Below are 25,373 nucleotides of genomic sequence, written 5' to 3'. Positions count from 1 at the left end.
ACCTGGAATTAGAAAGCCAAAAGGGAAGAGCACATTCAGCATTTCTAAAACTGAAAGAACTCAAGAAAAAAGTTCAAGCCTCAAGTTGAAATTTTGAAAGATTCTATGGGGAAGATATTGAATGATGCAGGAAGCATCAAGAGAAGATGGAAAGAGTACACCGAGTCACTGTACCAAAAAGAACTATTTGACAAACCCACCATTTCAGGCGGTAACATATGAACAAGAACCAATGGTGCTGAAGGAAGAAGTTCAAACTGCACTGAAAACATTAACCAAAAATAAAGCTCCGGTAATTGATGGAGTACCCATTGAAATGTTTCAGAAAGCTGAAGAAGCACTGGAAGCACTCACACATCTATGCCAGGAAATTTGGAAAAGACCAACGGACTGGAAGAGATCCGTATTTGTACCCATTCCAAAACCATTTTGTTGGTCACCCAACAAAATGCTCAGACTATAGAATTATATTATTGAGAGCATACACAGTAAATTTTTACTTAAGATAATCCAAAAACAGTTGCAACAATGCATTGACAGAAATTCAGGCTGAATTCAGAAGAGGACATGGAACAAGGAATATCATTGTTGATGCCAGATGGATTTCAGCTGAAAACAGAGAATACCAAAAAGATGCTTGCTTGTGTTTCCTTGACTATTCTAAGGCATTCAACTGTGTGATCATAATAAACTGTAGATAACCTTGAGAAGGATGGGAATTCCAGAGCACTTCATTGTGCTCATGAAGAACTTGAACATGGATCAAGAGGCAGTTGTGTAAACAGAACAGAGGAATACTGCATGCTTTAAAATCAGGAAGGTGTGCTTCAGGCTTGTATTCTCTCACCATACTTGTTCAGCCTGTATGCTGAGCAAGTCATCAAAGAAGCTGGCTTATATGAAGAGTGTGGCATCAGGATTGGAGGAAGGCTTATTAACAACCTGCAGTAGGCAGATGACACAACCTTGCTTGCTGACAGTGAGGAAGCATTGAAGCATTGCTGATGAAGATCAAGAATTTGAACTTTCAGTATGGTTTACAGTTCAATGTAAGGAAGACCAAAATCTTCACAACTGGACCAATAGGTAACACCATTATAAATGGAGAAAAGTTTAACATTGCCAAGGGTTTTGTCTTGCATGGAGCCACAATCAAGGCTGAAGAGAAGCAGCAGTCAAGCGATCAAAGGACATAGTGAATTAGGTAAGCCTGGTGCTGAAGACCAGTATTGAAGTGCAAGGATGTTACTTTGAGGACTAAGGTGTGCCTGGCCCAAGCCATGGTACTCTCCATTGTCTTGTATGCATATGAAAGTTGGACATTGAATAAGGAAGACTGCAGAAGAATCAATGCCTTGTGAATTGTGAAGCTGGAGAAGAATATTGAAAGTACCATGAATTGCTAAAAGGACAAACTATGTATGAATAAGTAAGGCCAGAGTGCTTCTTAGAGGCAAGGATGGCAATACTTTGGACATATTGTGAGAAGATACCATCCCTGGAGAATATCATGCTTGATAAAATGGAAGGTGGGGGGGGAGAGGAAGGCCCTTCATGGGATGGATTGACAAAGTGGCTGCGTCAGCGTCAACGGGCTGAGACATAGAAGCAGTTGGGAGGGTGGCACAGAACTGCGTAGTGTTTCATTCTGGGTTGAAGCTGACTCGAGGGCACCTAACAGTAACACCTTCATATGGTTATCTTCCCTCTTTGTTTTTCTGTGCCCGTGTCTACTCTCCTCTTATGAAGACATCAGTCATACTGGATTAGGGCATAACCTACTCAGGTATGACCTTGTGTTAATGAATTATAGCTACAATAATTCTGTTCCAAATAAGGCCACATTCATAGGTACCAGTGGTTAGACTTTAATAACTTTGGACTTTGATGAAATGTGGAGATTGAAAGGACCAACCTCTTTGTATTGTGGTTGCACACTTGAAGGTTGGCCTGTATGGAAACATCAACATGATGGGTCAGTTCAATAGAGAGTCTTAAATAAATGCCGAGGGCTTGGGAGTTCAGCAGAAATGGAGACTGATGTTTAAGACTTGTTACCCTGTAGGCATAGTTCCAGGGAAAGTGTGTCGCGTCCAAATAAGAGAATTAATAATTCTCTGGGGATACTATTTTCATAGACATTGCAAAGGTAGGAGAACCAGGACAAAGTAGTTGTTTCAGAGAAGGCAGGTAAAAAACAGGATTTTTAAAGGACAAGAGATTGGTCACATAGCAAATGAGCATAAAGAGATGCCAGAAGTATGAAGAGTAAAATGAGAATGTTACACCACTAAACGTGTTATCAGTGACCTGAAGAATAAGTGTTCCAGAGAGAAGTTGTTAGTATAGGCCGGATTGATTTAAAATTCATCTTTCAAGCTAAAATAATCTATTAATCATTTTTAAGTACTAGATATGCATACCACAGTATATTTGCTGATATGGTTATATAAAACTTAGAACTTCTCAAGAATAGATTTGATAAATTGGACAATAATGACAGAAGACCTGATGAACTGTGGGATCAAGAACATCATACGTGATGAAAGCAAACAGTCGTTACAAAGACAGGAAAGAAAGAGGAAAAAGACAGGAGCGAGAGATCAGGATGTCAGAAGAGACTCTGAAACTCACTCTTTATCATAGAGAAGCTTAATCAAATGGAAGAAATGATGAAATCAAAGAGCTGAACAGAACATTTCAAAGGGCAGCTCTAGAAGACAAAGTATTATAAAGAAATGTACAAGACCCTACAGTTAGAAAACCAAAAAGTAAGAACATGTTTAGCATATCTTAAGCTGAAAAAAAAACGATGAAAAAATTTCAAGCCTTGAGTTTCAATATTAAAAGATCCTATGGACAAAATAGTGACCAATACAGGAAGCATAAAAGAAGATGGAAGGAGTACACAGAGTCACTATACCAAAAAGAACTGGTCGACATTCACCCATTTCAAGAGGCAGCACATGATGAAAAACTGATGGTACTAGAGGAATAACTCCCAGCTGCACTGAAGGTATTAATGAAAAACAAGGATCCAAGAATTGACAATTCTAATAGAACTATTTCAACAAGCTGGTAGTACTGGAAGCACTCACCTATGCTGAGAGAGTTGGAAGATAGCTACATGGCCAACTGAGTGGAAGAGATTAGTACTTCTACCCAGTTCAAAGAAAGGTGACTCAACAGAATGTGGGAAGTGTTTCGTTCTGTTGTAGATAGGCTCACTAGGCGTTGGAACCAACCCCATGACGCCAAACAACAACAACAACAACAAGACTATATAAGATATATATAGTGGGAAATTAATGGTTGAGTTGGGGTGGGGAACAAATTCACATATGACGTAACACAGTAGATATTAATACTCTGCATACCACGGTTTTTATGTTAACAAGAATTTGAAGTAAAATACAACCCGATTTATAAACTAACCTTCAGGTTAATGTCTTTATTGCTCACCTTCTCTTATTTAACACGGAGACAGGATGATAAATTAGAGGTTGGATGAACACCGAGACTGCCGGCTGTTTTGGTTGTGCTTTCTAAATTGTTAGTTGAGTTTGGTATCTTGTTATACTTCTGCAAAGCAAGGTTAAGTAAAAAAAATAATGATACTAGTGGTCTAGTTCACATATGCATGGGCTTATTCTAAAGGGGACGTGTTAAACATAGCCTGCGATCAGTGGGTAGCTGCAGAGAAGTTATCTTAATAATACACTTGTCTTAGTCTCATTGAGTTGCCTTCAAAACAAAGGATACTTTTTGTAGGGAAAAAACTATCTTGTGGTCAAGGTTAACATCGATTTTTTAACAAAACTCAAGTAGACATCTTTGCAAATCATTGAAGCATTGCAACAAGTTTACAGGAATGTTACTCCGCATAAAACAACTTTTTAGGTGGATTAAACTTTCAGAAAGGTTGGGAAGACCTCAACAGTGAGCCATGAGAGGGAAGACCATCAGTCTTAAGAATTGAAGAAATTGTGGCTGAAAATTTCAGAAATGGGTTGAAGAAGACTGTAGAATTACTGTGAACGTGATAGCTCTTGAAGTTGGGAACCTATGTGGTTGGAATATTCAATTTTAAGTGAACATCTTTGCTTCAAGCTTTCAGGTTAAGTGTCATAAAACATTGTGTGAAGATCCACTGACTCAAAGGGATCGTATTTCCATCAGTCTTCTGAGCAAGAGTGAAACTAATGAAGACTATTTGATGGCATGATTTATACTTAAGGACAAGTTTTAGATCTATGAGTACATTACAGAAACAAGATTTATTCAAGACTGGCTTCCCATGGGTTCAGCTGGGCCACTTATATTCAAAGCAGAGATACCAATTCAGAAGGTTATGACTATTTTTCTGGTAATCCATAGGGGTAATTCTGAAGGGGTAATGTTGATAGATTTTCTTGAAGGACACAGAAGGGTACAAGGGATTTTTATAAAGCAGTTTGAGAAAATGCAAAACTTCATTAGCGAGAAAAAGCCTAGGAAAGTTATTCTGAGGGATTTTTTTTCTCATAAAGACAGTGCAACTTCTCATTTTTTAAAAGTAGTAAAGACAGCCCTACAAAAAATTTTGTTGAGAAACATTGCGCCATTCACCCCACTCTTTGATTTTGTCTCCTCAGACTTCTTTTTGTTCCCCAAACTCAAGGAACATCTAAAAGGAACACAATTTGAGTCTTTTATGGATGCCAAAACTGCTGTTGATGTGATATAAATAAAATTGTTCAAAATTCTTTAGAAAAGGGTTAAAGAGATGGGAAACACTGCCTTTAGATATGTACAGTGCTAGATAGAGGATTATGTCAAGAAACAATAACTTTGCATTTTAGTATGTTTGTATAATACAGGTGTCTGTGGTCTTGTGGCAGTACTTTTTAACTTACCTTTCTGTTCTGTCTGCACTATAGTGATAGATCTGTTTATACGAGAGAGTACCCTCCGGGGAAAAAAAGGAATTTATTTTTTCAAAGCTATGTATTTAAATTACTTTACAAAACAACCTTATCACCTTCAAAGTACTCTCCATTACACTTAATATATTTGTCAAATCTGCGATTCCATTTTTGGAAACACTTTTCAAACTCATCTGTGTGAATGGCTGACAGCACCTCCCTCCTTTTTCTTCACCGCTTCTCTGTCATGAAATCGCTGTCCTTTTGTTTACTCTTCATTCGTGGAAGCAAAAAGAAATCACACAGCAAGATTAGGTGAGTAAGGTGCATGGAACCAGAGAGGCATGCTGTTTTTTGCCAAAAACTGGTGAACTGAGATGGCTGCATGAGCAGGTGCATTGTCCTGGTGGCAAAACCAGTCCTTTTTTGTGGCACACTGGTATGCAATCTTTTCAGAACCTCTGACTAGAAAGCTTGCTTAACAGTCTGACTTGGTGGAATAAACTCCACTAAACTATCAGTTGACATTTTTGTCCGTTTGGGAAGTTGACACATCCAAAAAGAGGTTTGTCATCAGTGAACATTTCACCTTTTTTGAAATGAGAAAACTACTCATTCACTTGAGTTCCTCCCCCTCCCCCATAGAGCTGGCCTTGTCAGCTGTGTTCAGCATCACAACAGTTTCTGCATTTTTCCTGAGCGGGAACCAAAATTTCACAGCCGGACGCTGTTCTCTTACATCGGCCTTCACAAAAAATGAGGTTCGAGCAAACTGCTTTCATAAAAAAGTTCACTATAACCAGAGAGAACCTTCCCAGGTGATGCCACTGGGTGCACTAACTCTAAGCAAGTTGCTTGATGCTCGCCTACTGGGAAAACTGTGTGCTTCTGGTTTTTGTTTCATTTTTTGATACCCCCTCGTTTATTATATACTATAGTAGTATATGCATATGAACAAGCAATTTTGGAGGAAACATTCTACATGTCTTCATTCTGTAGATTAGAATCACATTTTACATTTTAGGGGTAAAGAATATATGCCAAAAACTCAGGTAAAGATGAGTTTCTTACCTTATAGTAACACCAGTAAAACGACTTTCTTCTCTTATTTTGTTTACGATAAAGTTTTCTCACCCATTTTTCAGCTATGTGAGTTAGGCATTAAAGTAGAACTTACTGAAATCACTATTAAATCTTGCTTTACAGCCTGTGTATTAGAGCATGATGAAGTCGAAAGACTGGGAACCAGAGTGTAGGAAGCGATGGTTGAGGTGAGACTGGGAGAGTAGGGTGTAAGCCTTTATAAAAGACTTATTCAGGTTCCATTTTTTAAAATCACTGCTAGATATTTTTAAGGATATTTTTATAAGCTGAATAGAACTCAACTGCTATTTATTGTTGGTGTATCAATATTCTATCACTGATTGTACTGACTTCAGGATAGATTTTTAAAATGTACTTTTAACCACCGATATACTATTGCTCTGAAAATTCTCATTCCTGGTATAGTAGACCATATGATTGTCCAATTCAAAGTAACCATCTTACCTCACTAATGCCTAGGGTATCTATCTTCAAACATGCCATTTAATTTTTGACCACTTCTAGTTTTCCTAGATTCTTATTTCATATTCCACATTCCAATGGTCATGGATGTTGACAGTTGTTTAGTCAGGCCACATCAGCAGAGAAAGGTCCTGGAAGCTGTACTCTATCCACATTAGTAAGGTCCACCCTACTTTGCGGAGGCTCGTCTTTCCTAGCTGTGTTTGAGTGGCTTCCAACCTGAGGGAGTGGCTCATCTTCCAGCTCTATATCAGACAGTGTTCTGCGGCTTTTCTCAAGTTCTTCATTGGCCAGTTTCTTCAAAAGCAGATCTCCAAGCCTTTCTCCTAATCTGTGCTAGTCTGGAAGCACCACTGAAATCTGTCCTCCATAGGTGACCCTGCTGGGTTTGAAATACCGATGGCATGCCTTCCAGCAACACACAAGCCACCACAGCACAATAAGCTGACAGCCTAGTGGTGGATCTACTGTCCCTGCATTTTCTCTAGTTCTCTTTACCAAGACGAAAGGCATTTTCTGCCCGATTCTTCACGTGAGCCCTTGAAAGGAGAGGGAGACGGCTGTGATTCCCTTTGAGCCTTTCTTACTGCACATGGGCAAATCTAGTCGGATTGTTTTACTCACGCACATTTCTGTCATGATTTCCTTCCTCTGAATATATGAGGGGCACCCCCCCCCCCAAATAAATGGAATTGCACTGGGCAGCATGGAGCTTTCACTGTACGCATTTTCCCCACTATGTGACCATCGAGCAACTCACTGAGTTAGTGCGCCCAGTGGTGTTGCCTGGGAATGATCTCTGGTCCTAGTGATTTTTTTTCAAAGCAGTTTCACTCAAACCTTGTTTTTTGTGATGGCCAATGTAAGAGAACAGCCTGTGGCTGTGAATTTTTTTTCCTGCTCAGGAAAAATGCTACAGCCACTGTTGTGATGCTGAACAGTTTACAAGACCAGCATTATGGGGAAAACTCAAGTATATGAGTGGTTTTCTCATTTCAAAAAAGGTGAAATGTTGATTGATGACAAACCTTGTTCTGGATGTCCGCCAAATTCCCAAATGAACGAAAATATCGACTCCTAGTGCATTTGGAATTCGTTCCACCAGGTCAGACTGTTAATCAAGCTTTATATTTAGAGTTTCTGAGAAGATAGTGTAACAGTGTGCCCTAAAAAAGGCCTGATTTTTGGCAGACGGAGGACTGGTTTTGCCACCACAAAGAAGAGTAAAAAGAGAGCCCCCAGAATGGGATAAACATTTGGCACTGATATATTGGACAATGGGCAAATCTCTAAAATTTATAGAAAACTTGTAACACCTCAACAAGAAAACGACAAATAACCCAAGTAAAATATGGACAGAGGATAAAAAGAGGCAGTTCACCTGAGAAGATATCCAGATGTCCAATAAACATAGTAAGAAAAGCTTGCAATCACTAGCCATTCAAAAGATTCAGATAATTTTTTAAAGATGCAAATCAAATAATGATGAGATTACCTCACCCCCGCCTTGACAGCAAAGTTCAAAAAATAAAGTGCCAGAGAGAATGCTGTGAAATTGTAACCCTCATGTGTTGTTGGTGGGACTGTAAAACTGAACGACTCCTGTGGAAGCACTGTGTCATTTCCTCCAACAACTGGGGATAGAAATACTGTATGACCCAGTAAGCCCTCTATTCTGTATACCTTAAAGAAACAAGAAGCAAAGCACAGGCAGACACATAACGACCCATGTTCCTTGCAGAACACTACATTGTGCTCATGCAGAATCTGTACATGGATCAAGAGGTGGTTGTGTGAACAGAACCAAGAAATACTGCAAGGTGTGCTGCAGGGTTGCCGATAAACACAAGTGGGATTAACTGAAGGGCGGAGAGATAAATGGCTCGGTGAGCCTCGCCTTTCTTGTCTCTTGCTCTTTGATCATCAGACCAGTGTGCAGCTGCCTTGCTTGTTCTGTGCCTCAATTTACAGGCTACACTACCTGTGGGATGCCTAGCCTGTGAACTGTGTCGCTGTAAGTTGAGGTCCCTTTAAGACATCGCTGGAGCTGGGGACTGGCAGTTGATGACCTGCCTTGTGATTGGCTGCTGTGCTGACACAGCCTAGCTCTCTCTATAAATAGAGGAAGATCTGGCAGCAGACTAGACTTGAAGGACTGCTAGTGTCTCACAATTCTCTCTCACAGGAGTGACTTGCACTGAGCCATTTGTACTGCTTTATAGTTTAACTGTTCATTTCTTGTATTATATATTTTTCTGTATATGATTTAACAGTTCATTTCTTGTTATATATCTAATTATCTTTATAAATAAATATATTATCAGCAATTTGGTTTTATCTCTCTAGAGAACCCTGTCTAACACACACGCACACCGTACTTCTTCAGTCTCTATGCTGAGCAAATCCTCGGAGAAGCTGAACTATCTGAAGAAGGGTGTGGCATCAGGATTGGAGGAAGGCTTATTAACAACCAGAGACATGCAGAGAGCCCAACCTTGCTTGTTGAAAGTGAAGGAGACTCGACACACTTGCTTATGAAGATCAAGGATTGCAGCCTGCAGTATGGAATACAACTCAATGTAAGGAAGACCAAAATCCTCACAACTGGACCCATAGGTAGCATCATTTTAAATAGAGAAACGATTGAAGCTTTCAAGGATTTCATCTAGCTTGGATCCACAGTCATTGCTCATGGAAACAGCAGGCAAGAGATCAAATGACATATTGCTTTAGGTAAATCTGTTGTACCAGACCTGTTAGAATGTTGAGAAACAGGGAGGTTACTTTGGGGACTAGGTACACCTGACCTAAACCATGGTATTCTTCGTTGCCTCAGATGCACGTGAAAGTTAGACAGTGGATAGGAAGACTGAAGAAGAATCCATGCACTTGAAGTGTGGTGCTGGAGAAGAATATTAAAAGTATCATGGACCACTTAAAGAACAAATTGATCTGTCTTGGAATAAGTACTGCCAGCGTGCTCCTTAGATGCAAGGATGGCAAAACTTCTTCCCAAATTCTTTGGACATGTTGTCAGGAGAGACCGTCTGTGGAGAAAGACATCATGCTTGGTAACATAGAGGAGTATCGAAAAAGTAGAAAGCCCTCAAAGGATGGATTGACACCTTGCCTACAACTATGGGCTTAAGCATAGAAACAGTTGTAAAGACAGCACCACACCCTGCAGTGTCTCACACTGTTGTTCATCGGGTCACTATGGGTTGGAACCAACTGGATGGCACCCCCACCACCAACAAGAACCTGTTGACTAAGTGGTTAAAGCACTTGACTGCTCATCAAAAGACCTGCGATTAAACCCACCAGCCACTCTGTGAGAGAAAGAGGTGACAGCCTGCTTCTGTCAAGATTGACAGCCTTGGAAACCATATGGATCAACTCTACCCTGTCGTGTAGGTTTGCTATGAGGTAGATTCAAGTTGATGGCAGTGGGTTGGGTTGGTTTGTTTCGTCTTAGGAAATAAGAGGGTTGCTAAATTTTACTTGAGGGGAAATATGGAGGTTTTAGCAGTTCAGTGAAGTAATGTAAAAATGGCATGGGGGGCGGGGCATGTGACCTCCTCTAACTTCACAAGGGGGAAAGAGAAACAAGGTCAATAGCCCAAGGTTGCTGCCTCTGAAGCAGAGGTCACATGTACTTCCGCTCTTCAACCGTTTGATAGCTGTCCTTCCCACATTACCCTCCACCTTTCGGCTGGGTCCAATAATGTATTGCAAGGGCAATGCAGAACTCACAGACTATACTCATGATTTTGGAGTGTATCAGAGAAAGAACAAATTATAATTTAGAATCCAGAACAAATTAGGATACAATTTTCCGACCTGTTTCTGGTCAGCCCTTCAGTTCCTTGGCCCAGCTTCTGCCCAAGCTCGTGTTGAAAAGCTTTTTCAATGCCGCCAGTAAGTTCCCAGGGATACCCATCTACCAGTAATCCTTCAGCCAAAGACTCTCAGTTCTCACCCTGTGAGTTGATAGACCTTGCTCCACCTTGCAAGTGCCCAGACACCCCACTCCTCCTCCTCCAATCTGACCAAAGACTTAGATCTCTTTCACTCTGTGGGTTGGTGAGCCTGGCTGTGCCAGGGCTTGGGGGCATCTCATTCTGCAGCAATGCTGTGGGGACCTTACTTACTTCATTGACCAGGAAGCCCACTGTGCCACCTCTTGCAGGTATCATGATTCTCCTTACTGCCTCTGCTGACGCTCTCGTTTCTCTGCTACGGCCACTGCCATCTCTGCTGTCACAGCTTCACTCTCTTTTGGTCTCCGAGTCTCTGAAGTTCTCAACACAGGAGTCCTCACACCCTCAACCCCACTCCTTTTTTCTTGGTGTGGGTCAGATACCCTGCACTAACTTCTCTCTCCTTTTATCTCTTGGGACTCTAATAAGGGTGATGACTTGAGTACATCCTACCCTAGCATTACCTCATTAACATAACAAACAATCCTCATCAGCACCACCCAATCCTGCTTCCTTAACCTATAGAGGTCAGGATTTACAAAATGTGCATGGAGGATAATCACATAGCACAAAATGGAGGACAACCTTACCTTACTGGGAATAATACCTATCCAATCGACAGAACCAACCATCACAGGTACCATGCATCTTATGTCCTTGTCGCCACCGAATCATTGTGTGGGTGTCACAAAGACTGTTGTTAGAAGGGACATATTAAGTAATTCACTGTACCACAGGTAGATTGTCCATAAATATACTATGAGTTAGGCATCAGCGCTGTTGTTTACAACGTTTTTAGTGGCTAATCCCTCAGAGAGATAGATTGACATAGCCACTGTAGCAGTGGTTGCAAACAAAGCAGTTGTGGGGCTTGTGCAGAACCGTCTAGATCATTCTGTTGTAGAGAAGGTCACAGTGAGTCAGAACCAACTTGATAGCACCTAACAACACTAAAAACCATCAAAGCAGGATTTTTTTTTAATCCCTAAAATGCTTTGATACTACTGTTTCTATCGCTATACCATTTTGATTCTGAAATTGGTTTGATTGGACTGCCAAGGGGGGGCGTGGAGGGAACCTTGATAGAAAGTTTGTACACAAAATAAAATTGGCAAACTAAGCTGTACCAGTTTACTGTTGGGTAAAAAAATGACAAAAAGAGTCAAAATATGTTGACAAATTACACCTGTAGAACATCACCTGAGAAAACAGGGCTTACTAATAACCACAACAGAAAATTTTCCATGGCAGAATATAATCCTTGAAATTTGTTCTGAACAAAAAAACGGGTCAATGAATCACATCTTTATTGTAAGTACATTTTAGAAAAGATTTGGTATTGACTAAAATATTTTCAGTGACATAAAATTAAAAGGAGGAAAATAGAAACTTCACACCATGTACAGAATTATACATTATCAAGCCAGCTCAATTTTTTTCACGGATAATGCTCATGATTATGGCATTTATTAGAGAAGTAAACAGATTACAATTCATGTAAGAAAGGCTCAGGATCCAGTTATTCAGCCAGGAGACTCTTCTAAGCAGGGCCCATAGGCAGTCTTCTCTCTGTCCCTCAGCCTCTGGTCCTGGCACTGCCCCCCTGGGCAATGTTACATAGCCCTTTTTTGGCTGCCAATAAATGCCCCAAGGGAATTTCACTTCACTGTGAGCCTCAATACGAAGGCACTCGGCTCCGGCCCCATGGATCAGCAAACCCAGCCGCTCCAGCAAAACATTGTCACATACAGAAAACTTAAATGAATAAGGACCGAACATTGTCAGAGATAGTGCCAGACGAAGAGGCCCTCAGGTGGGAAGGCACTCAAAATATGACTGAGGAAGAGCTGCCGCTTCACGTACAGTTGAGCACAAGGACTTAGCTACCCCTACTTGAGGACCTTCACCTGCTGATAGGACATGATGCAACATGAGAAGAAGCAGCTGCAAACATCTATTCATTGGAACTTGGAATGTATGAAGTATGGAGCTAGGAAAATTGAAAGTCATCAAAAATGAACAAAATGCACAAAGACTGATATTATGTGGAGCGTCCCACAGGGTGGTCCCCCTGTGTCTGTTTGCTTCGGTCTTTGCCCTGTTTTATAAGTTGCCACTCAAAAGTGATGATGATAATGAACCATCCTCTTCCTTTAAGACTTGATTTTACTGATACCATCTGCAACAAAAACCCCATTGCCCCAAAGCAGGGCAGAATGAGGTCACCATTCACCGTTTCAGGCCTTTGGACTTCAATATAGGTTTCTGGGAGATAGATTTTAATCCAAAGCAGATGGGGAGGAAACAGTTTGCTATTGAACAGATTCACATGCAAAGTGTGTCATTACAAGGTTTTTAATTCCATTCTTTCAATGCATAAGTATGAACTGTACAGCAGGTGTGTTTTTATTCCATTAAAGTTTGTTTTCCTCCCTTCCCCCTTGGCTACATTTGAATTAATCCTTCCCCATTTAAAAAAATATTCAGATTATTCCAATACTGTGTTAACATACGCTCACTGTAATGCTGTTGTTAGGTACCATCAAGTCAGCTCCAGCTCACAGTGACCTTGTGCACAGTAGAATGAAACACTGCAGGGTCCTGTGCCATCCTCACAATTGTTCCTATCCCTGAGCCCATTCATGCATCCCTGTGTCAATCCATAGCCTTGAGAGCCTTCCTCTTTTTTGATGCCCCTCCATTTAACCAAGTACGATGTCCTTGAAGTACGGAAGGTGAAGTCTTGTCATCTATTGCCAACCGTCCGTTGATAAAGAAAATATAGCCTTAGGCCTCTGACTGCATTAGGCCAGGTGTTCTGGCAGCCACTTTCACTAACAGCATGGTCTCTGAGAAAAAGGTCAAGTGGCAATTGTGCCCCCTGAGCTCAAAAGAGACGTTGATCACATTCATTTTCACCATTTCAAACAGGAATAATCAAAGACAAAAACCAAAGAAAATAATCAAAACTTTAACTTCCCATATTCTTTCCAGAAAACAACCCAGTAAATTGCATTACCATATCTGACCTATGGCTAGCCAAAGAAGAAAACTACCGTGAGGCAGAGGTCAAACAAGCATCCACTCTCCATTTTAATGATGTGTTTCTGTAGTACCCCACTCTTGGTACCATAATGTGTTAGTCCAGGTTGATTAGCGAAACAAACCCAGAAACACTCATGTGTGTAAAAGAGAACTTTATATCAAAGAGCAGTCCTGGCCCAGTGCAGATCAAATCCATAAGTCTGATATTAGCCCATATGTCTGATACCAGTCTATAAATTCCTCTTCAGACTCATGTAGCCATGCAATGATGCCGAGTACAGGAATATCACAGGCCAGTGGGTGGAAAGTCTTGTGGATCCAGTGGTGGTGGAAGCATCTTAGCGCTGGTGTGGGTCTCCATGTGGCTCTTCAGCTCCAAGACTTTGGCTACCATCAGCATAGCTCCATCTGGCTTGTCGACAGGAATTTGTAGCAGAGAGACAGTAAGTGTTCCTTCTTCAGGGAGGAAGACAGGAGTTCCCAGAATCCTCAGGAGAAGACCATGCCCACACAGAGACCTCATTGACTCTGACCTGATTGACAGGCTAGACTCCACCTCTTCGCTCAAGTTGACAGGAGACTATGTAACTCCCACACCATCCTTGCCTCTAAAGAGCACTTGGCCTTTACTTCTTTCAGTACAGATCAGTCTGTCCTTGTGGTAGTCCATGGTACTTTCGATATTTTTCTACAGCACCACAGTTCAAATGCACTGATTCTTCTACTTTATTCAGTGCCCAACTTTCACATGCAAATGATGCAATAGAGAATGTTATGGCTTGGGTCAGATGCACTTTAGTTCTCAAAGTAACATCCTTGCTGTTCAATACGCTAAAGAGGTCTGTGGCAGATTTATCCAGGGCAATATGTCTTTTTATCTTTTACCACGGCTTCCATGAGCATTGGTTGTGGATCCAAGTAACACAAAATCATTAAAAAGTTAAGTATGCTTTTGTTCTGTTTGCACAACTGACTTTTGATCTATGTACAAGTTCCAAATGAACACAATAAAGTTTCCTGGAATGCTCATCCTTCTCAAGGTTATCCACAGTTCATTGTGGTCCACACGGTTGAATGCCTCTGCATAGAATATCTTTCTGATGTTCTCTGCTTTCAGCCACTATCCATCTGACAGCAGCAATGATATACCTTGCTCCATTTCTTCTGAATCCAGCCTGAACTTTTGGCAGTTCTCTGTCAGTGTACTGTTAGAACCATAGTGGGATGCTCTGAAGCAAAAATTTACTTGCGTGTTTTATCAATAATATCATTCTATACTTTCTCACTTTTCTTTGGAATGGGCACAAATATGGATCCCTTCCAGTCAGTTGGCCAAGTAGCTTCTTCTGAATTTGCTGGCACAGGCCAGTGCGTGCTTCCAGTGCTTCTTTAGCTCACTGAGCAATTTCAGTGAGCTTTCCATCAATTCCAGGAGCCTTGATTTGGGCTAATGCTTCTAGTGTACCGTTCTTCAACACCGTGGCATCTAATTCATATGCTACCTCCTGAAATGGTGAAATGTCGACTAGTTCTTTTTGATACAGTGACTCTATGTATTCTTTCCATCTTCTCTTGATGCTTCCTGCATCATTCAATATTTTTCCCATAGAAACTTAATCACTATAATATTGTATATTCAAATAAGCAAAGTAAGTTTCACTGTTGCCACTTCCCTTCGCAGAGGTAACTACTGCATTTCTCTGGCACACATCCAGATATCTTTCCACTGTTTTACACATGGTGTGTATAGAAAAGTAAATATTGATTTGTGTATATTTTGTATCATTCTCTATAATATATAATTTTAAAATGTTACTTTTGGTAAGATACACACAGATCTCATACTCATTTAACAAATGCTTCATGTACCATTCAATGATAATGGTTATTTTCTTTAATATTGTGTCTCTGTTCTCACAGTCTCTCTCCATATTGTTTTACTACCATTGACTTAGACTCATTGCCCCATAAACTACTCATCGCTGCTTTAGAGTTAATATTGTCAATTTGATCTGATATAGGTAATTTTTAAAAAGAGCACAATAATCAAGGAAAACATTCTTTACTCAATTTGAAGATGACTTTAGGATTAATTTTATTCAAGGTTCAAAAATTTTCTCAGGGCTACCAATTTGGGTTCAGTAAGTGTAGATTTTATAAGAAGTTAAAAGTTCTATTTTAAAATTTCTCTCCCTTTGGATTGGTGCTAGGTGCTTTCGGGTCAGTTCTGCCTGAGAGTGACCTTGTGTACCAGAGAATAAAGTAAAACACTTCCAGTCCTATGCTATCTTCACAATTTTTGTTACATCCAAGCCCGTTGTTGCAGCCGCTGTGCCAGTCCTCGGGTTGAGGGCCTTCCTTCCTCTTTTTCTCTTCCTCTACTCTACCGTGCATGATGACCTTTTCCAGGACTGGTGTCTCCCGATTACATCTACAGATATGGGAGACCAAGTCTGAACATTCGTGCTTCTAAGGAATATCTGGCTGTACTTCTTCCAAGACAGATCTCCTCTTTTTGATTAGGACTGTTCAATAATGTTAGGCAAGCACCATCCAGTTCTTCTGGCAACCACTAATAACCATTGTCCTCAATACACTTACTCATTCTTGTCAGTTCACATACGTTAGATCATGTAATATCCTTGTATGATTGACTTATTTCACTCAGTAAAATATCTTCCAGGTACATTCATGTAGTGCATTTATCAGTACTGTATTTCTCTTTATGACTGAATAGAGTTCCATCATAAACCTGCACCATATTTTGTTTATCCAGCTAAATGATGGGCCTTTAGTTTGTTTTCACCTTTTTGCTGTAGTGAATAGTGCTAATAAGACCACAGGAGTACATACAAATACTCCTGTGTCCACTCACATCACTACGTTAGGTCCATAGGATGTATATGTAGGCATGGAAATGCTGGGTTCTATAGTAATTTTATATTTGAGTTTTTGAGAAATTGGCATACTAGTTGTACCATTTAATCCTCCCACCAGAAATTCATAAGGATTCAAAGGTTTCAGTGTCTCCACATCCTTACCAACATTTATTGTTTTCTATGTGATCACTGCCATTCTAATAAAGGTGAGGCAATATCTCCTTGTAATTTTGATTTACATTTCTCAATGGACGACACTGAGCATCTCATCTTTTTCATGTGTTTATTGACCATTTGAATAACCTTTCTTGTAAATGTCTGTCCATGTCCTTTGCTCAGAGTCTGCAAATTTCAAAATGTATGTATTTTTCTTATCAGTATATAGACTCAAAATGCTACCTGTATAATACTGAGACATCATAACAAAATATCCTTATTGAATAGGTACTATTCTAAGAATGAGGAGACATAAGAATACAGGTGTATTTTTTTTGCTCTCAAAGAACTCACAGTGTAATAGAAATGAAGTATATAACAATTATAATACAATAGTGTTCTAGTAGAAACTGGCACTATTTTCAGTTGGAGCACAGAAGAAAGAGCATCTAATTTTCTGTTTGATAAAAAGAAGTTAACACGTAATAGAATACTTAGAGATTATGAAAGGGAAGTGGGGTCCATTTCTAGGGAGAATATTTTGCACACCCACTGGGCCCTAGTTTAAGTGATTTACTGACTTCATTCTAAGTTGTGATCCTGCAAGCAAAATCTTCATCATGTGTGATTGCTCTTAGAATTTCAACAGGTTTAAGCAGTGCTAAAAGTAACTTCAGTTAAAATTTTGGGATTTCATGTGCAAAGGGGTATATAAATGTATCTTTCCCCTTCTTTAGGGAGGTGGTTGACTCTATGGTTCAGCATTTTAAAGTAACTATATTTGGGGACCGTAGACCAGTGTATGATGGGAAAAGAAGCCTTTACACAGCCAATCCACTTCCTGTGGCCACTACTGGGGTAAGATAACACATTTCTATATTAAAAAGTGATACTTTTGCAATGTCTCCTTTTGTATATGTTTATTACTATTTCATGTTCTGACAGTTAATATATATTTATGTATGTATAATGTATGTGTGTTAACTTTCTGTTTTTAGGTAATTTCAGAATTAACAGAAAAGCTGCAGAAATAATACACCCATTACATTACAGACTCACCAGTTTTTTAATGTTTGCCACATTTATCTTAACATTTTCTCTCCCTCTTTTACTCTCTCTTTGTAGCTATAACCAAAAAAGAAAAGCAAAACCTACTGCCTTCTAATCAAATCTAACTCTTAGCGACTGTGTTAGTACAGGTTGACTAGAGAAACAAATCTATTGACACTCATGTATGTATAGGAAAGAGCTTTGTATCAAAGAGTCATTGTATATTAAGAAAACATCCCAAGCCAGTCCAGATCAAGTCCATAAGTCCAACATTAGCCCATCTGTCCAATACTAGCCCATACCTTCCTCTTCAGACTCATGCAGCACATGCAATGATGCCGAATGCAGGAACATCACACCCTGGTGAGTAAAAAGCCTCATGGATCCAGTGGCCGTAGAAGCATCGCAGCACTGGCTGCCCTAGCTCTCCGAGTGTCTCAACAACAAGAAAGTGAGGCAGAGAGAGTGATGCCCACCCCCAGGGAAGTAAGAGAGGAAGTTCCCAGAATCCTTAAGAGAAAGCCACACCACAAGGAGGCATCATCAGGCTGTGTGACCTGATTGACAGGCTAGCCTCCACCCTTATGTTTATTAAGTTGACAAGACATTATGCAAATAACACAGTGACCCTATGTAGTTTCGGAGACTTGAAAGCTTTAAGGGAGCAGACAGCCTTCTCTGTCCTGCAGAGCAGCTGCTGGGCTTTCATTGCCACCCTCGGGGTTAAGTCTCTTCATTCCCCTCTATTCTGGAGCAGTTCCTCAGCCTTGTCTTGTCTTTCATGACATGGATGTGATATTTAGATGACTGTCACTCAATTTGAGTTATTCGGTATTTTCTGTTGATTAGATTCTTGTTTTGCATAGTTGGCAGATATATTCCACAGGTCTTTTGCCCTTAAGGGTGTATCACTTCAGTAGACACATGAAATATATTTGTTTTATTAATGATGATATTAACTTTGATTACTGCGTCAATATCTGCAAGGTTTCTGCTGTCAAGTGACGCTTTCCCTTTGTGGTTTTTAAGTACCGGTGTCTTGTGGGGAGCTACTTAAAAGGTTCCTATTCTCCAATCACCTACTCGAGACTGATTCTTACTTTAAAGGAATGGTGGTGTTTTTTTCTGTCATTCCTTCTGGATTTACCTACCTTAGTGGGTATTCAACGTTAAGGAAGAACTTTTCCTTTCACCCTATTTGTTTGCATTTATTTATTTAACCATTCAAATTGTCCAGATTTGGCCTGCGTGAGCACCTTCATTCAGGTGCTTGTGGCCTTTTGAAATGACATACCTCTTGCTGCTTCTTTCTCTTTCTTTTTTTTTCTGTAGCAGTTTATTTCTGGCACAGAATATTCCAGGCTCATTTTTTTTCAAACCATTTTATTAGGACACAAACCAAACATATCAAGAAATGTTTTACAATTGTTACTACAATCAGTTTTAGAATATGGTCTTCCTTCTTGTACTCCTTGTTCCTATTCCCACCACCACTATACCTCCCAGGAAACCGTAATACGGTTATTGTGTCCATAAATTCACTGACCACAATGTTGCATCTTAGCTATTCAAATCAGATGGTTCATTTTAATCTGCTGTAATTGTCTCTCCACTACTTTGTCTAATCACTGGGCTATTCTCATCCTCTTGATTATGGTCAGAGAGAAATCATTAGAAAATTATTCTATGTGTAGATCCTGCAAATGTATTTTGGGCTTCCACTGTTATCCATAGCTTTCTGCAAACCAGAATTTTACAGTTTAAGCTCTGATACCATTCCCTCCTTTGAATTTGGATTATATTTTATGTGCTCCTTGGATCACACAGGCTGATAGACTTCTTCCATGTGGACTTAGTTGATGCCTCCTTCAGACAGCTGCTTGTTTGAAAACAGATGCTTTGCTTTCTGGTAGTCAGGTACCATCTAATGTCTTCACCACACTTTCATGTAGAGCCTGTGTCGTCTGTGTTTTCTTCATGAGCACAGTCCAGGTTCATCTTATGTCTTCCCAGCTACATCCTTGCAGCTGGCCACTTCTCAAAGGAACCCTGGTTTCTTTTAGTTGGGGATTGCAATTTAAAAACCAAAATCTGGGTTCTGGATATGTTTGTTAGTGCTGGTGTATGTGTTTGTAATCCTTTCAATGGACAGAGGTAGGAAAGATACATAATAATCCACAAGTTGATTCTGACTCATAGTGAGCCTATATAGGGTTTCCAAGACTGTAGATCTTTATTGGAGTCATCTTTCTCCCAAGTAGCTGCCAGTGGGTTTGATCTTGTGGTTAGCAGTTCAGTGCCATCAGAGCTTGTTGATAGATAATAAGTCTGACCTGAAACCCAAACTGATTATGCCAGGTCGATTCTGCCTCATAGGAACCCTTTAAGGACAGAGTAGAACAGCCACCATAGGGTTTCCAAGCTTATAAATCTTTACAAAAGCACACTGTCACATCTCCCTCTCATGGAGTGGCGGGTAGGTTCAAACCACCAACCTTTTGAATAGCATTTGATCACTTAACTACTGCACCACTATTACCTATCACATAATATATTACATGTAGGAGGGTGCTTCTACATTCCATGGAAATATTCTATTATCTTTTCATTTCATTTAATTTTTTTATTAAATACTTTTATTGGAGGCTCTTACATCTCTTATCACAATCCGTACATTCATCCCAGTGTGTCGAGCACATTTGCACATATGCCACCATCATTTTCAAAGCATTCTCTTCCCACTTGAGCCCCTGATATCAGCTACCCATTTCTTCCCCCACCCTTCCCCGTTAATTTTATTTTTTCAAACCCCCTTGTATATGTATATGTTCATAAAGGAATCATGTTTACTTTAGTATTTCTAGTTCCAGTGTGTCCCAAGATTCTTCCTTTCTTTCCCTCATTTCTTATGTATATCTACCTTCTTTTTCAGTGTAGATGCTTGGTTTCCAAAACATCACTACTTATAATCATAAGTTTACAGTAAATAGAGCTTCCAAATCACTACTCCTGTACCAGTACAAAACCTATACAGAGTCGAGATTTTGTTTTGTATTCAGCTTTTCCTTCCAACTCAACCCTCGCCCATATCCCCAGCTTAGATTTAAATCAGAATATTACATTAAGAGTTACTTGCATAGTATTTTCTATTTTTTCCCCTCTTCACTGTGGTAATGTTATTTATTTTAAATGCAATTCCGTTTATTTGAAGCTATTTGTATTTTATTTTGCCCCCCACCATTGTCTATTTAAAAATTTAATATGTAGAACTTTGCATGCTTTTAAAAGTTAAAACTATACCAAACAAATATACTCAGAATTGTCACTCTATCTTCATTCCCTTAGACATTCCCTTCCATCCCTTGAAAGTAACCTATTTCTTTTTATAGTTCATATCCTATGTTTCCTTTTTTTTTTTAAACAAGCAAATATGTTAATCTCAATTTCCCTTTATTTCTCACACAAAAGATAATATATTGTTTGGAGTTTGCTCACTTAGAGACTTACTAGGAAATTATTCCACAGCAGTTGCAAAAGCTCTTCCTCGTTCTTTTAAACATATTTGTTTAAATATAAGGACATTTAGACGATTTCTAGTAATTTCTGGCATGGGTAGCTATGTTGTTCACGTTTTAGGCCATTGAGTTTAACTTTCAGAATGATTTCTTTTTTGCCTATTTTCTCTTGAATATTTTTTAAAATTAAGCTTCAAAATAATTGTATTTAAAAATAAATAAATAAATAAAAAATAATTGTATTTTTCCTTATCAACATTTACCAGTTGACTTTTTCACTGTCCGCAGGTAGATTTAGATGTTACATTACCTGGGGAAGGTGGAAAAGATCGCCCTTTCAAAGTGTCGGTCAAATTCGTCTCTCGGGTGAGCTGGCATCTACTTCATGAAGTGCTGACAGGACGGGCCGTGCCCGAACCACTGGAATTAGACAAGCCGATCAGCACTAGTCCTGTCCATGCTGTCGATGTGGTGCTACGACATCTGCCCTCCATGAAGTGGGTACTTCCAGCCTTTTTTTCTCTCCTCCTTAGAGTTTTTTTTAATGGGGGCGGGGATTAATTTAAATGTTAAGGTTTCCTTCCCGAGAGTCATTTGTGCAGGCCATCCTCGGTTGACCTTTGAATGTTGTATATCTTGATTTTTAAAAAACTTTCAAAAACAGCATGAACACAAGTTCATTTTAAAAGTAAGTTATAGCTACTAATAGTGATTACAAAAAGAAGAAAATTTTCTAAAATTGATTGTAATGATTGCACAACTCTTTTAAATGTGATTGAACTATCAAGGTGTATGATATGTGAATTACATGCCAATAAAACTGTTTTAAAAATTAAGCTATAGAAAAATTTTTGAATTTTTAAATTTAATGTAGGTATATTATTAGCCTAGCTATTTTAATGAATTTTTAATAGAAAAATGCCTAACTTTCATTTAGGAGGTATAAATCATGAGTAAGTGATTTATTTTCAGATATATTCCTAGAGATATATCACCTTATTTTAAAAAGTATTTTCATTTTTATATAATAATAGTACTAGTATTACAATTATTTTGAATTTGAGTTATATCGATTGAACCACATCTAGATAAATAGAGATACATAGAAGATAGATAGATATAGGATCAATGTATATTTTAAAGAAGAATTTTGTCTTGCAAACACATTTCTAGAAGTATATTTTTGATTAATATTTACTTTTTAGCATTTTGTAAGATTGGAACAATCCATTTTTTCAAATGTATATTAAAATTTATTTAGAATTTAGAATCACTGCTTTTTTTCTCTTACAAATTTGGAAGATGTTTTATATGTTTATTATAAGCATCATCGTGGCATATTAATTTTTAGTGTTGTAGTCCCTCCTGGTCTGCAGCATAGTTGGATATTTATATGGTAAAGAGAAAGATTGAGCATGCCATTCTTATTTCTGTAGATATACGCCAGTGGGGCGTTCATTTTTCTCAGCCCCAGAAGGATATGACCACCCCCTGGGAGGGGGCAGGGAAGTGTGGTTTGGATTCCATCAGTCTGTTCGGCCTGCCATGTGGAAAATGATGCTTAACATTGATGGTAAGGAAGCTGGAGCCGTAGTCTACATTGGTCAGTTGTTTTGTATGTGGCCTGTGTATATGTATATGAGCCATGGTGATGTAGTGGTAAAATGTTGAGCGCGATCTTCAAGGTGAGTAGTTCGAAACCACCAGCCACTCCTCGGGGAAAAAGTCCAGGCTGTCTACTGACATAAAGAGTTACAGTCTCAGAAACCTACAGGGGCAGTTCTACCCTATCCTTCAGAGTTTCTAAAAGATCACTGAGTCAGCATCGCTTGGTGATAGTTGTTGTTGTGACAGTATTTTATTGTTTATGTATGGTATACATAAACATGTATGTTTATATATGTATGGGCTTGCACATGAGATGTGCATTTTATAGCTCTATGTGCTGATACTTTGAAGTAATACTAAGATAAAGGCAAACTGGTCGATTGCCATAAAACAAAGGTCTGACCTGCCTCCAACCTCCATTCTTCTTTACCTGTTCTGACACCAACCATTCCTCCCATGACACTCTACATTTCCACTGGGTTTGATAATTTGTTGCAGTGACAACACAGAACTCAAAGACAAAACTCACAATTATGGGGATTTATTAGAGACGTTAACAGGTTGCCACAGTCAGGATCAATAAACTGTAAAGATACACTCATTGATCCCCAACAGCCCCTCTCTGGAGCCAGCAGGCAATTCTCTCTCGATGGTCCTTAGCTTCTCAGCCACATGGTCCTTTGGGCTCTGTGGGCCTCAGAGTCTCAGTGTGTTCCTCTGCTATGTCTCATGGTCTTCTTGCCTCTGGCCTTGGTGTGGCATGGCATCTGCTGCTATTTGGTGTTGAGTGGGTCTGATTGATAATGACCCTAGGTACAACAGAACAAAACCCTCCCTGGCCCTGTGCCAGCCTCACAGTTGTTCTAATGCTTGAGCCCCCGTGTCCGTCCAGCGTATCAAGGGCCTTCCTCTTTCTCTGCCCTTCTACTCACCAAGCATGACGTCCTTCTCCAGGGACTGGTCTCTCCTGACAACATGTCCAAAATATGTCACACCATCCTTGCCTCCTTAAGCAAGGTTTTCCAATGTGCTCCACCTGTGGCTTTTGTTCACTGATGATCTCAAGATTTCTCTCTGTTTCTGCTTCTAAGATGACTCATTCTGATAGTCAGACGAGTAGAAATTAAAACCGATCGGCCCCCTCTGTTAGTGTTTCACTCACCCTGTTTGCATGGTCCCACCCCGTCATTTGGTGGGAGATACAGACACATGGGTGGAAGAGCCATAAGAAAGTTCACTTCACCACAATGTGTTTTTGTTGTTTGTTTTATAGGTAGTTGGTTTTAATTAGGATCCAAATGAGATCCACACATCACATTTAATTATTAAGCCTTTTTAAATTTAGTAGCCCCATTTCTCTCTTTAATTTTTTTCCATTTTTTAATGCAATTGACTTGTTGCAGAAACTTGGTTACTTGTCCTATAGAACATTTTCAGATTTTGATTTTTTCCCTTTTTTGTGGTATTAATGCCTTATTCCTCTATTACATGTATCTTATGCAAATCTAAATTAGTCATAGACTCTCAATTGAATTGTTCAAGAATACATCATCATTACTTCATATTATGTTAGATGGCACAGAGTATTAAGTTGTTCAAATTTTTGTGATACTAGGATTAATCAGAAAGTTTAAGGATGATAGATTGAACTTTGTATTGTAAATTTTTCAAACAACTTTTCAGTTATTAATATTCCATCTCTTGAGATTGTTAGCTGATTCATTTCCCTAGGATTTACCAGCTGGTAATTTTTCTAATTCTCTCTCTTTTTTTTAATTGGATGAAATTTATTTAGGGGAATAGTTCCCCTTAAAAACTATTTGTTAGGAAAGGCCAAATAAATGCTTAATTCTTTTCTTTAATAGCCAATTTTCAGAGTAAAGCATTTGTGCTGTACGTTACAATGACATGCAAAGGTATGGTTTTTTTTAAGTGTGGGGGATTGTTTTTACATTATTTAATCTGTTATTGCTGAGAACATACATCATTTCAACAACTTCTCTGTATACAAGTCAATGACATTGACTGTACTCTTCACATTGTGCCTCCATCTCATGCTCCTTTCCCAAGCCGTTCCTCCTCTATCAACACAGGAGGGATATGTCAAAAGATATTGTTACAAATCATAGAAACTTTTATTAAACAAAAATACCAAAATTGTAGGAATTGCTTCTCAGTATATCCTCTTAGAGACTTCTAAAGACAATGTTTCCGTCCCTCTAACTCTTCCCCCAAAGCATCCTGCTGTCTTCTGTATGCACCACATCAAAACAGGGGTTTTGGAAACCCCGAGAACTGACATTGTGTTTCTTTTAAATGGTATTTAAAGTTTTAAGAACAAAAAGAAGTCTGAAGGGGCAAGATCAGAGTTATAGGGTGGATAGGGTAAGATTTCTTAATGGAGTTGTTATGGGACAGCCCTTGCGACCACTGACCAGAGAGCCAGGTGCATTTTCGTAATGGAAGCAACTCCCTCAACTCAACGTTCCTTTTTCTCACCAATGCGGTTTTCGTGCTCTTAAGGCTTTATCATAAGCCCTTATGATTGTCCTGTGCTCTTCAAGACAATATACCAAGACCACCCACTTTGTAATCCCAGGACACAGTCACCATAACCTTCTGGAGTTAACCCCTCTGCCTTGACCTTAACCAACCCAACATGACCTCCTG

At 39.4% G+C, this 25,373-nt stretch overlaps 1 protein-coding gene across 1 annotated transcript in view; it reads left to right on the top strand.

The window, feature by feature from the left end:
* Positions 1-25,373, top strand: part of AGO3 (argonaute RISC catalytic component 3) — a 156,560-nt gene that overhangs the window by 71,111 nt on the left and 60,076 nt on the right. Inside the window, exons 4-6 of the mRNA XM_004704967.2 lie at positions 17,268-17,388; positions 21,384-21,592; positions 22,532-22,668. Of these exons, the coding sequence (XP_004705024.2) occupies positions 17,268-17,388; positions 21,384-21,592; positions 22,532-22,668 (467 nt within the window). The remainder of the gene's footprint in view (positions 1-17,267; positions 17,389-21,383; positions 21,593-22,531; positions 22,669-25,373) is intronic.

Source organism: Echinops telfairi, unplaced genomic scaffold (assembly GCF_000313985.2).
Source record: "Echinops telfairi isolate 266 unplaced genomic scaffold, ASM31398v2 ScPeMD7_7457;HRSCAF=8495, whole genome shotgun sequence".
In the NCBI taxonomy this organism is placed as follows: domain Eukaryota; kingdom Metazoa; phylum Chordata; class Mammalia; order Afrosoricida; family Tenrecidae; genus Echinops; species Echinops telfairi.
This window is presented reverse-complemented; position numbering and strand designations above follow the sequence as displayed.